The sequence below is a fragment of the Chiloscyllium plagiosum genome, unplaced genomic scaffold (genome assembly GCF_037043375.1).
Source record: "Chiloscyllium plagiosum isolate Xiang-an unplaced genomic scaffold, Cpla_swu_hap1 HiC_scaffold_37, whole genome shotgun sequence".
Classification (NCBI taxonomy): domain Eukaryota; kingdom Metazoa; phylum Chordata; class Chondrichthyes; order Orectolobiformes; family Hemiscylliidae; genus Chiloscyllium; species Chiloscyllium plagiosum.
The window spans coordinates 3,870,439-3,884,519 of NW_028270175.1; the positions used below are offsets into that span (position 1 = coordinate 3,870,439).

Below are 14,081 nucleotides of genomic sequence, written 5' to 3' on the forward strand. Positions count from 1 at the left end.
TACGCTAAACTTTCTATGTATTTTAAACATTCTCTCTTTGCATTTCTAGACCACCTGAACTGCAGTTTTATACTAGTGCTGCTGCTGTGGTAATGCTAATTCCAACTTGGATGTTCTTTGTGGTAAGAGGACTTTTATAAGAGTTCTGGAAATGGTTTTCAGCTAACCAAAATAGATTTGTATTTTTTCCTAAATCTGAATACTAATCCTTTTCAATATAAAGATATATATTCAGGAATAAAGCACATAGGGATAAAAATTTAAGGTATTCTATCATAAGTGCAACGTTTCTATCTTTTTTATATAAGGTTTTTTTTCCTGCATCTAGCTGAGAAACTAAAAGTACGTAACTCAGTTTGCAAGTGAAGGAAGTTGCATAATTTCATGTTTTGTTTTAATGTAGGAGCATAACCTTTGAAAAAAATATTGACCTCCTTCTTCCCCAGTCTGCACCCTAACTACATTCAAAATTAAGGGTTGTACATCAGCAGTGACTTTAGAAGTATAGGGGAAGAAGTGGTTCAGTGATATTATTCACTGGACTGTTAATCCAAAGACCCAGGTAAAGTTCTGGGGACCCGTGTTTGAATCCTGTTAGAGCAGATGGTGGAATTTGAATTCATTAAAATCTGGAATTAAGAGTCTAATGATGACCATGAATCATCGTGAACTATGACCATTGTTGATTATCAAGAAAAAAACCCATCTGGTTCATGAATGTTCTTTGGGGAAGGAAATTGCTATCCTACCATGTGATTTCAGACCCACTGCAATGTGGTTGACCCTTAACTGCCCTCTGATCAATTAGGGATGGGCAATAAATGCTGTCCTACCAAGCAGTGCCTTCATCCCATAAATGAACCAAAATAAAATTGGGCAAAATATTTAAACTTAGTAGATGCTGTCACTGAATCAGAAATAGTTTGTCTTCCTTGAACAGATTCTGGTAGGAAATATTAAGAATCATATTTTATGAAACTTGAAAGGGTTCAGAAAAGATTTACAAGGATGTTGCCAGGGTTGGAGGATTTGAGCTTTAGGGAGAGGCTGAATAGGCTGGGGCTGTTTTCCCTGGAGCTTGGAGCCTGAGGGGTGACCATATAGAGGTTTATAAAATTATGAGGGGCATGGATAAGGTAAATAGACAAAATCTTTTCCCTGGGGTCGGGGAGTCCAGAACTAGAGGGAGTAGGTTTAGGGTGAGAGGGGAAAGATATAAAAGAGACTTAAGGGGCAAGTTTTTCACACAGAGGGTGGTACAGAGTGGTGAAGGCTGGTACAATTGCAACATTTAAGAGGCATTTGGATGGGTATATGAATAGGAAGGGTTTGGAGGGATATGGGCCAGGTGCTGGCAGGTGGGACTAGATTGGGTTGGGATATCTGGTTGGCATGGACGGGTTGGACGAAGTGTCTGTTTCCATGCTGTACATCTCTATGACTCTATAAGTATGAAGACCAAAGAACCATAACTTTGGTCAGTGTTTTGTTTTAAATTTAATTTTGTTTCTCTGCTTTGATTTGGTTCTCCAATACCTGGTGCAAGAATGTGCATATTACCTCATCCCAGAGGTTTTGACTATCCTTTTGTACGAAGATTTCTTAGGCACCATGTTGTAAAGTGCCTTTAAGCATATGATTTTTAAGTTAAATTTTGATTTGAGTTATTATTGCAGTTCACAAACGCGTAAGGAATTTAGCCAAGACCCCTCATAAGATCATTGTCGAATGATAAAGAGGCTTTTATTTGCAATTTTAAGATTTCATCCTATTTTGGGAGAGCATTCTCCATATGCTGTTCTGCTTATTTCTACAACTTGGAATTTGCTTTTTAGGCAGACTGTAATCTACATTTAACACTGAGACTCAACAAGTGGTTAACTTCTTGCATTCACACAACCAAAACAAACAGTTTTATTCCAACTGCAGAATCATAGACCCACCACAAGAATGATTTCTTTTTTCATGTATATCTCAGGAAATCCCAAGGTGCTGTTCTTGCCCCCTTCCTTTTGCACCTGTGAAGAGAGAAAGAGTTAAAGTTTTGAGTCTAGTGATAACTCTTCAGAACTTCATTTGCTGTTTGATCTTCGATTCTATTTGAAATTCATTGTATCCTTAATCAAGTTTGTTCACTTCAATTTCTGCCTCAGAATTTATATCACCAGCACCCAAAAAATGCTTATCCACACTGTAGTCACTTCTCTATTTGACTTCTCCGATTCCTTTCATACTAATCCAATCCCATATCATGAAAAGGACATACAAACAGATGCATGAAGCCTCTACAATAGACATACACAGTCAAAACAGAGGAAATGACAGACTTCCAAAATGTGAAAATAGTTTGGTGGTGATAGGTGCAGAAATTATTGCCATAAAAGTCTTAGCTGTAAACTTAAAGTGCAAGGAAGGATATCAAAGATGAAGATTAATTAGAAGGGCATTATGGAGCAGATGTAGTGTAGCGTGATACGTTATCTTTTGTTCTTTGGCTACAGCAGAGGTGATTGACGTTATTATAAACCACCCAAGGGGGGGGGCACTGTGGAACTAGCATGTGGCCTTCTTTGTGTCAGTGATACCTTTTGTACCAATACTTAATATTGTAATGATAGTGTTAATATTAAGTATGCTAGTTGATAGATGAGTAGCATTTGCAGTTATGTTATCTCTGGGCAGATTTAGTTTCCTTTTGTAATTTAGTGATTAATATATAGACCCAAAGCAGACTGTGTTTTGATTGCTTTTGTGCAATTGATATAAAGATAAATAATCCTGCTGTTGTCCTTTTTTGTCTTGTAGGATATTCCAGTCCTTGGGAAAAGGGGACAAAGTTTCAATTTTGACCAAGATATTGTGATGTTGCTGCTTATTGATGGAATCTTATTCCATATTCAGAGCGTGACTGCATATGCTTTAATGGGAAAGATATCACCTGTTACTTTCAGGTAGGCTAATATGGAGAAAAATTTTAAAAACAGTAAAATAATTAGTACAAATTTGAATAGAAAACCAAAGGTATGTCTACAGTGGATACTATATTCCATCTGGAGGTGTTAAAAGATACTACATCAAGAGTCTTAAGCAGATAGCATGGTGTTCAGAGTCAAAACGTATGGTGCTGGAAAAGCACAGTTGGTCAGGCAACATCTGAGGAACAGGAGAGTCGATGCTTTGAGCATAAGCTCTTCATCAGGAACCGGCTGTGCTTTACCAACACCCCACTTTTTGACTCTGATCTCCAGCATCTGTAGTCTTCATGTCCTCCTAACATGGCAGTCAACCAGTCTACTAACTGCAACTGTCTTCGAATATCAGAGTCTATTTTCCTTTGTTAATGTTATTGAGAGTTGTGCACACAACAGCTAATTTTAATTTATATTTACAATGTCTGTATTGAGTTTCTTGTAGCTTCTGTGCTCTTAATTGCAAAAGTGTTCCACTACAACTATAAATTCTCATCACTTAAAGCATAAGACTAGGACAGTCTGATAGTTTGAAGTGAATCGCATGTTTATTGATATTATGACTTGCTTTAGTGAAACTCAAAATACAAATGAGAAATCTGTTTGAGAATGGCCATTAAAAAACATGTAATTTAAAAAAAAGTTTGCTCATCTGTGGAGATGAACAGCATTAATGAGATGAATTTTGTACAAATTGGCTAAATATCAATTTTTTGAGAGTTTTGTGGAAGGTTGCTCACTGTTAGCTGCAGCAAGTTTTCTCATAGCATTCTCTGCAGCTTGTCTCATTAGCTATGCACCATGTCCTTATGGCAACCTGCTCATGCTATCTTCTGCTAAATAACAGCCATAGCACTTGCCACTGCCAGTACCTTCTGGGATTGCTGGCTGCCATCCTTCATAGTGTATATGAGGAATAATAACACTTCTGCAGACACATACTTGGCACAGCTGGCACTTCATTGCAAACAGTACATTTTTAAATACATTGCAATTTTACATCACCTGTCTGGTAAAGTCACCATAGTCCCACAGGACCATATGGCTACTCCCTTATTAGAGAGAGATGACTGGTGGTAACTTTAAATTGAGTATCAGCACACCTCAGCCAACTCATGGTACCCTTAGCTGGTGCAGGAATTGAATCTGTGCTGTTGGTGTCACTCTGCATCACAAACCAACTGAGTGGCCAACCAAGCTGAGCTGATTGACAATTCTTGTAACTTCAGCTTCAAGAGCCAAGCTACACAAGTTATCTGTCCTTGTAGTGTCCCATCTTAGAACCCTGTCTAAGGGAGTGGTCATCTTTCTGTTATGCCCATTGTAGCATAAGATCTTCTCATTGCTCAATGTGACATCGTCAAACATTGGAAAGTATTCAAGCAGTTGAAATGTTAATTTTTATTCAACAATAACAAAAGTGAAGAAAAGCAAGCAATAAAAGCTTCAGTTGCTTCTGGGACCAGACAGGAACTACTTGCCATTCGAGCAACAATAAATTTACAGTCAAAGAACAAGTAGTACCAGTGTGTTTGCTGTGGAAGTTGCTGGCAAATGCTGTTGGTGTATCATTGATGTGGTATGGTGGCATACAGCAATTTATCCTTCTCTTTGATCATTGCTGACAGCTATGACAAACATAAAAGCTTGGCCTGGCAGTCCTTCAGTCCTCTTAGGTATCTGGGGTGGGACTGAAACATGACATTCCCACTTGGAGCTAATAATTTAATAAGAGCAAACATCACAAATTAAATAACCAGTACATTGGAAATGTGGTGATGGGAAGTGAAGAGGCGTGCTAGTGTTGCTTGGTGGAAAAATGAGCAAAGTTTTGGTCAGAAACACTAAGCTGACACCAATCTGAGTAGTAGAAAAATTTCCCCGTGAAAAAGGCGGTTGATTGAGTATGTAAAAGTTACGTCCTATTCGGTGATTTTCAGAACAATTTACCTATCGTGACTAAGTTGGCATGCAGTAAATAAAAACTGAGCTCCAGAAAATGCTTAGAATAAGATATCATAAAACCGAGAAAGTGCTGGAGAAACTGGCAGCATCTGTAGGGACAGAAACAGAGTTAACGTTTCAAGTCCAGTATGATTCTTCAATTCTGAGTATTTCAGATTTCCAAAACTTGTAGTATTTTGCTTTTATTGGAAAAAGATATAATTTTTTTTAGATTAGATTACTTACAGTGTGGAAACAGGCCCTTCAGCCCAACAAGTCCATACCGACCCGCCACCCACCCAGACCCATTCCTCTACATTTACCCCTTCATCCAACACTATAGGCAATTTAGCATGGCCAATTCACCTGACCTGCACATTTTTGGACTGTGGGAGGAAACTGGAGCACCCAGAGGAAATCCACGCAGACACTGGGAGAATGTGCAAACTCCATGCAGCCAGTTGTCTGAGGCAGGAATTGAACCCGGGTCTCTGGCGCTGTGAGGGCAGCAGTGCGAACCACTGTGCTGCCTAGTTTGTTTTGTTTACAGCTTCTAAGACACATGCTGTATCTTTCACTGCAAAAAAAAAATGCTTAATGCCAGTTGGTCATAAGTCCTGAACAAAAGGTTGGTATTAATTTCAGATGAGGTGTTTATATAATATTTGATATTGTAAATAGATCAGTATGGTAAACTTGCTATCACCTGCTAAAATATAGAAGCTACACTTTCTGCTGTTTGGATACTATACATTCCTTCCATCACTAAAAATGCCTACCTGAAGTTTGTGTTTGACTTCTACATCGCCTCATGATTTGAATCAAAAATATAAATATGGATTGACAAATATTTGCTGCCTTTCTGTAAAGCTACATAGTATATTGTATTTTCAGTTTGTTCTTAAATTCTTCCCTTTTTTTGTCATTTTTCTATGTATATAGAGAGCTAATACCTAGGTGTAGAATAAAATGCTTTGCCACATACAACTGAGCATTTTAATCTGCCACCTGCAGCTTTGTATTCATTTCTATTTTAAAGATTGATTATTTGGATTCTATAGTAGATTGCAGAATGTAATATTGAAGAAGGGTGACTGTACCTGAAACATTAACTCTGCATTTTCTCCACAGATGGTGCCTGATCTGCTGAATTTTTCCAGGAATTTATGATTTTTTTCAATTATTTATAGTTGATTACAAAAAGTAATAGTACTGAAAATCTTTGCTTTCCGCATCACGTCATAAACTTTATGCCTGTTTGATTCAACATTCCATGAAACAGCTGTTTTTCTTAACAATACTGTTTTGCTAATTATTTTAATGATTTGAAATAATGGAAGCTTGAAAATTTGGAATGAGGAGTTAATGAATATTTGCATTATGAAATGAAAAATTGGTACTGACAGTGTTTAATGTTTTAATTAATTGCTTCCAACAATTTAGCGTCGCTAGTACTGTGAAGCATGCCCTTTCAATTTGGCTCAGTATCATCATCTTCAGCAACAGGATTACTGCATACTCTGCCTTTGGGACAGCATTGGTCATTGTTGGAGTGTTTTTGTATAACCAGGCTCGGCAATATCAACGAAAGAAAATCCAGTCTTTGGTATCTTGCAATAACAATGGACAGGAGGTTCAACATCTGCTAAGTGAGGATATTTAAGACTCTCAAAAATAAAAGTAACAAAAGTACATTTTAAAAATTCCAATTGTTAAAAATTGTAACTGCTTCTAAAAGATAGCATTACTGTTTCTAAAATGTTTAAGATACACAATCGTCAAAAACTTGCATTTATATAGTGTCTTTACCTTAATAAAGCATTCCAAGGCACTTCTCATGAACATTATATAAAGCAACTTCTTACATGCAGCTGCAAAGATTCATGGGCAGCTTCATCAAAGATGGGTTTAACGGAGCACTTAAAGGAGGAAAGAAAAGCAGAGAAGATTAGGGCAGAACTTTCAGAGCCTGGGGCATTCACGTGTGAAGACATAGCCACCGATGGTGGATTAATGAAGTTATGGATGGTAAGCTGTGGGTGGCCAACCAGAAGTGCTCTGGACTAATTTAATCTGGAGGTATTAAAGACAGCAATGTAGAAAGTCAGGTGATTCAAGAGCTGTAAATAAAAGGGCCTAGTGATGACTTGGCAGTGTGGTTTGAAGCTGATCTTGGAGGTCTGATGTGACTGCAAGTTTGTGTACAACCTCAGTCACTTGACAGGGAGAGGGATGGGACTCTGATCACCGGAGACATCTGTGGGGCACTGCCAAGTACTTTGTCCATTTTAATATAATGGCATCCTGTTCATTTAATCAAAACTGTAACTTTGACACCAAGAAAAATTAACTATTGCTGATCTGTATGCAGTCCAGAAAATCTGTTTATTTTGAGTATACAGTAACTTCATCTTAATTTGTTTTTATTTTGTTCAACGAAATGGACACAGTACTTGACCATTAAATGTATTGCTTATTTGATTGAGAACTATTAATGATTTAATACTTTTTCTTCCTAAAACCAAGCTCCCAATATTTGTTTAAAACTGCAATGAAATGTGTAATCATTGAAACCTACTTCTCAGGGTTTACTAATCTGAACTGTTTCTGTCAAATGCTAAACTTTTAACTAATGAATTGAGAGTTTACAGTATTGTGGAATTTCAAGGATTTGTATTCAATTAAGTTCATGAAACTATCCCTGTGCTTTTTGTGCCCAGAACTGAGCTTTTTAACATGAAACAGCAATCATTTGTTTACTGTGTAAATTTAAACATGGGAATGCATTTTGAATATGATATAAAATTGATATTTGTATAGTCTTTTGTGAGAAAATACAATTGAAAACAATTCTGTTGATTTGAGCTCAACATTAAAGATTGCTGCTTTACCCAAGACATGTACAGTAATTACTCTCCAGCCAATGGAACCTTGTCTGGTATTTGCTACTTTTGACAGAACTCTCTTTTTTAACAAAAATATTACTTGAAGCTCTGCTAGTTGAAACATTATTTCACTTCCCAAATGCACTTTAAGGTAAACCACTATATCTAAAGCCTGACGTTTTTCCTTTTGGGAAAGGCTTTCCTTGCCAACATTGTTTATTGTTGTATTTAGTTAAGTATAGCACTTTGTTTTTAATTCTTTGTTCTATCTTGAACATTATTATGGGTTCAAAATTGAAAATCAGGGATCTTGATAACTAGATCCTCCAAGTTTATTTGGTCCATGTGATATCCCAATGTTTGTGTTGGAGAGCAATTTGTATGATTTGTACAAAACCAAAATGGTCTTGTTAAAGTACACATCAAATCAATAAAGGGAATTATGCTGAATTCTGATAAATTTGAAGAATGTCTGAACGTTAACCAACTTGGCAATTGGAGCTGATCAATTTGTGCATAAACAGTTTTGATATTACTATATAAATGCTCTGATTTATATAAATATATGTTGTAAACTTTTTAAATATTTGATTAAATGCCACCTGACTTTAGTAGTTGTGCTTTCTGAATGGTGCCTGTTGAATGTTTTATTATAAACTAGTTTCCCGAACCAGCAAGTGGAATACAGAAAGAAGGTAAATTTATTTCGCACCTTACACAATCCTAAGATGTCCAAAGGCACTTCACTTAAAATAAATAAATGTAAAAGAATATGTACTCCCTGTTACAATGTGGCAAACAATGCACAGTCAGATCCCACAAATACTAATTAATTAAATTAGTCTGATTTAATGATGGAGTGAAAAATATTTACCGAAATACCAGGGAGAAAACTTTTTTTCTTTACCAGAGTAGGCACAGAGGGTTTGTTTTAATATCTCATCTGAAAGACCAGCTATTTTCTCAGAGCAGTAATCCCTTGGTAGCATTGAAGTGTAAGTTTAGATTATATTCAAATATGAAGTGAGGTTCAATCCATGGCATTAGAAGTACAAGTGCACCTGCAGACGTTATACAAAGGAAATCTTGTATTTGAGCAGCAGTATATTCAAAGTCAGACTATTTGTTCCAATTAATAAGTTTGAACATTCATCCTCCACATAAATGTTTTAATTCTGTTTATTGTCCCGATCCCACATCACATTTTGCTTTATCCATTATCAAAGCCAGACTTGCAGTTTGTTTTTTCAATAGTAACCTTTCTCAGCTTGCAATTCCTGAATAGTGCAGTCTGAGCAGAGAGTATGGAGACATTCTGAAACCTCCAAAACCTGATTTTCTGTACAATTTTGAGGAATTATATTCATATTGCAACAATTCATTTAGCTTTGTTCCAAATGTTGAGAGTGATTTAAAAAATATTTTTCTGGTAACGTCACACTAAGACAGCAGCTAACGAATTTGAAGACAACAAGGAAAACTAATATCATTTACAAAATTCCTTGCAAGAACTGTAACAAACACTACATTGGACAAACAGGCAGAAAACTAGCCACCAGGACATATGAACACCAACTAGCCACAAAAAGACATGACCCTCTCTCACTAGTATCCTCTCTCACTAGTATCCTCACATACGGATGAGGAAGGACACCACCTCGACTGGGACAACACATCCATCCTAGGATAAGCCAAACAAAGACACACACGAGAATTCCTAGAAGCATGGCATTCCAACAGGAGCTCTTATCAACAAACACATCGAGTTAAACCCCGTCTACCACCCCCTGTGAAAAGGAACAGGAAGTGGCTTCACCACAGGAGATGACATCACCAACCCAAAGAAACCCAAACATAGAGTCATCGAGATGTACAGCATGGAAACAGACCCTTCGGTCCAACCCAGATATCCCAACCCAATCTAGTCCCACCTGCCAGCACCTGGCCCATATTCCTCCAAACCCTTCCTATTCATATACCCATCCAAATGCCTCTTAAATGTTGCAATTGTACCAGCCTCCACCACTTCCTCTGGCAGCTCATTCCATACCCGTACCACCCTCTGTGTGAAAACGTTGCCCCTTAGGTCTCTTTTATATCTTTCCCCTCTCACCCTAAACCTATGCCCTCTAGTTATGGACTCCCCGACCCCAGAGAAAAGACTTTGTCTATTTACCCTATCCATGCCCCTCATAATTTTGTAAACCTCTATAAGGTCACCCCTCAGCCTCCAACACTCCATGAAAAACAGCCCCAGCCTATTCAGCCTCTCCCTAAAGCTCAAGTCCTCCAACCCTGGCAACATCCTTGCAAATCTTTTCTGAACCCTTTCAAGTTTCACATCTTTCTGATAGGAAGGAGACCAGAATTGCACGCAATGTTCCAACGTTGGCCTAACCAATGTCCTGTACAGCTGTAACATGACCTCCCAACTCCTGTACTCAATACTCTGACCAATAATGGAAAGCATACCAAACGCCTTCTTCATTTTCCTATCGAAAGCAGGAATTTTCAGCATTGCTTTGTATGAGGCCCACTGAAGATGTTATCTAGTAGGGTAACAAAACGTCTGGAAATGAACCTTGCAGCTCAGCAAGTTAACCTACATCCAAAACCTCCAGGTGAGCTACAACTCTTCTCAAAACTCGTCACGACTAATACTGTTATGTTCTGCTCACATTCTCAAACATGTAAAAATGTGTTAGATTCATGCTTTCAATCTTTTACTAATTGTGGGTTGCATTACACTCATTTTGAGCTTTGAGAATGATATATTATGGATGTAAGTTTGCTCACTGAGTTGGAAGGTTTGTTTTCAGATGTTTCATCACTAGATGATGCACTGATGCTATATCTCGCTTTCTATTTACGTGTTTAGGTTTCTTTTGGTGGGTGATGTCATTTCTGGTTCTTTTTCTCAGAGAATGCAAGATGGGGTCCAAATTGATATGTTTATTTATAGAGTTCCAGTTGGAATGCCATGCTTTAAGGAATTCTCACGTGTGTCTCTGTTTGGCTTGTCGTAGGATAGATGTGTTGTCCCAGTCAAAGTGGTGCCTTCCTTCGTCTGTATGTAAGGATACTAGTGGGTCATGTCTTTTTGTGGCTAGTTGATGCTCGTGTCTCCTGGTGGATAGTTTTCTGCCTGTTTGTTGTAGTGTTTATTACAGTCTTTGCAATGTATTTTGTAAATTGCATTTATTTTGCTTGTATATGGTCTTTTAAGGTCATTAGTCACTGTTTAAGTGTGTTGGTGGGTTTGTGGGCTATCATGATGCCAAGAGGTCTGAGTAGTCTGAAAGTCATTTCAGAGATATCTTTGATTTAGGGTAAAATGGCTCGGATTTCTAGGCTCGTTGTGTCTGCTTATTTGGCTTTGTTGCTGAGGAATCAGTGGACTATATATTGGGTACACATTCTTATTGAATGTGCTGTATAGATATTTATCTTCTGCTCATTGTAGTTCCTTAGTGCTGCAGTGTGTGGTGGCTCATTAAAATAATGTCCTAATGCAGCTTTGTTTGAGAGTGTTGGGATGATTGCTTCCATAGTTAAGTATTTGGTCCACGTTTGTTGTTTTCCTGTAGATGCAGGTTTGAAGTTCTCCATTGAGAGTTCGCTCTACTGTGACATCTAGGAACACCACCCACGAACAGCTGTACTTACTTCATGAATGTCTAAGGAAACAAGTACTACCAACAGGTTTTATGTACAAACCTCCACTCAACACCCCACTAGCCAAAAGAATAGCAGAACAAAACAGCCGCAGAATGTTTAAAGAAATGATTAATGATGCCCACAACCGACACCATAAACACAATTGGGAAATTTTGCGCCAAAAAGCTTTACTCACTAACGCGACAGACCATGAATGGACTGGCACACAACACGAGCCATAAGCATCAAATAGCAGCAGACACAGAAAACGAAAAAGCTAGCCCTCCAGGAAAAACTAGACAAACTCACAAAAAAGAGCAACTCAGCCAACACAGAAGCTTGGATTTAAAAACTTATCAGACCAACCTCTAACAGGCATAGAAAAAGCTGACCTAGAAAGAGGATTAAGGTTTAACCACAGAGATGCAAACAAAAAGAACTTCCTAGCAGCATTAGAAGCAACACTGAAAGACAACAGTCTCACAGAAGAAACCTTACAGACCATCAGACAGTTGCATCAACATTAAGCAAGAAGAAGGAAGCACACTCTATACACAAGAAAGAAAAGCACTAGCAGGACTCAAAAAAGACAAAAACATTGTAATCTTACTTGCAAAGGACGCATGACTCATTTTAAACAGAACAGACTACTATGAGAAAGCGAATGCATTGCTTGCAGAAACTAACACTTACCAACAGGTGGCGATAGACCCGATCCCACAACTAGTGAACCAGATCACAGCCTTACTCAAAAAACTTCAGAAATCTGGAGAATTAAACAAGATCAGCTTCCAAAAAATGAAACCAGATGGATCCAACACACCACGCTTCTACAGATTACCCAAAGTACACACACCAGGAGCCCCCCTCATAGTCTTAATACCAGAAACATCACTAAAGACTAAAACACTTAGTAGAAGACTTATGCCACTCCATTCACTCCACCCAAGAATTCCTGAACACCATCAAAAATGGTGATGAAGGGCTATGTCCAAAACGTCAATTCTTCTACTTCTTGGATGCTGCCTGACCTGCTGTGCTTTTCCAGCACCACATTCTCGACACTATCAAAGACACCAAGATAGAAGTGGTTGAAATAATGGTCTCTTTGCAGTTAGAGCCCTGTTCACATCCATTAGCACCAACCTGGCTGAAGAAATACTGATTACGCTACTAGAAGAACCAAAGACACAAACACCAGACAGCGCCAAAGTCACTAGCAAGGACAATATTGTCAAGCTAGTGGACCTGTGCCTTACCACCCACTTTCACCTTCAACAACAAAACCTAGAGACAAACCAACGGAACACCCATGGGATCTCCGATATCAGGGTTCTTAGCAGAGGCAGTAATACAGAAACTCAAAGAAACAGCTTTTCCAATCATCAAACCCAAACTTTGGGTCTGCTAAGTGAATGACTCCTTTGTCATCGCCAAATGAAACAAATGAGAGGAAACATACAACACCATCAATAATATCCTCACTGGCACTAAATTCATAAAAGAGGAGAACAACAACAAACTACCATTCCTAGATGTCACAGTACAGTGAACACTCAATAGAGAACTTCAAACCTGTGTCGATAGGAAAACAACACACATGGACCAAAGACTCAACTTTAAAAGCAATCATCCCAACACTCAAACAAAGCTGCATTAAGACATTATTTCAATGAGCCACCACACACTGCAGCACCGAGGAACTACGAAGAGCAAAAGAGAAATACCCATACAGCTATTCAAGAAGAGCGGGTATCCAATAAACACAGCTGATTCCTCAGCAACAACCCAAACAAGCAGACACAATGTGCCTGGAAACCAGAGCCATTTTACCCTATCTCAAAGATATCTCTGAAATGATCTTCAGACTACTCAGATCACTTGGCATCATGGTAGCCCACAAACCCAACAACACACTTAAACAGTGGCCAATGAACTTAAAAGACCCTATAGAAACAACAAGCAAAATGAATGTCGTTTACAAAATACCTTGCAAACACTGTAAAAAAAATACTACATCGGACAAACAGGCAGAAAACTATCTACCAGGAGACGAGAACATCAACTAGCCACAAAAAGACATGATCCACTATCACTCATATCCTTACTTACAGATGAAGAAGGACACCACTTTGACTGGGACAATGCATCTATCATAGGACAAGCCAAACAGAGACACGCACGAGAATTCCTTAAAACATAGCATTCCAACCAGAACTCTATCAATAAGCATATCGATTTGGACCCCATCTACCATCCACTGAGAAAAAGAACCAGAAATGACATCACCCCCTCCCCCCACAAAGAAACCTACACACATAAATAGAAAGCAGGACATACCACCAGCACTTCAGTGGAAGCTCACTCATGATGTTACCTAGTTTGGCGACAAAACGCCTGAAAACAAACCTTCCAGCTCAGCGAGCAAGCTTACATCCAGAACCTCAACCTGAACTACAAATCTTTTCAAAAATCACTAATATAAATACTTAGCTATGTCACGTTAATCAAAAATAATATGATTCATTGTAGTGAAAGACAGATATGATAGGTTGTTTGCAAATCTTTAAGCTCCGACCTCTTGCAAGGAAAATATGTTCCAAATTCTAGAAGAGATGAAATGGAG

The 14,081-nt window shown here is 38.2% G+C and overlaps 1 protein-coding gene across 4 annotated transcripts in view; it reads left to right on the forward strand.

Moving 5' to 3' along the window:
- The window catches only part of LOC122540457 (solute carrier family 35 member E2B), a 44,512-nt gene extending 36,103 nt beyond the window's left edge, over positions 1-8,409 (forward strand). For all 4 annotated transcript variants that reach the window (XM_043676294.2, XM_087980227.1, XM_043676293.2 and 1 more), the window contains 3 exons: positions 50-122; positions 2,806-2,951; positions 6,357-8,409. In XM_043676294.2, coding sequence (XP_043532229.1) covers positions 50-122; positions 2,806-2,951; positions 6,357-6,576 — 439 coding nt within the window. In that variant the 3' untranslated portion in view covers positions 6,577-8,409. The remainder of the gene's footprint in view (positions 1-49; positions 123-2,805; positions 2,952-6,356) is intronic.
- The last annotated feature ends 5,672 nt before the right edge of the window (positions 8,410-14,081 follow it).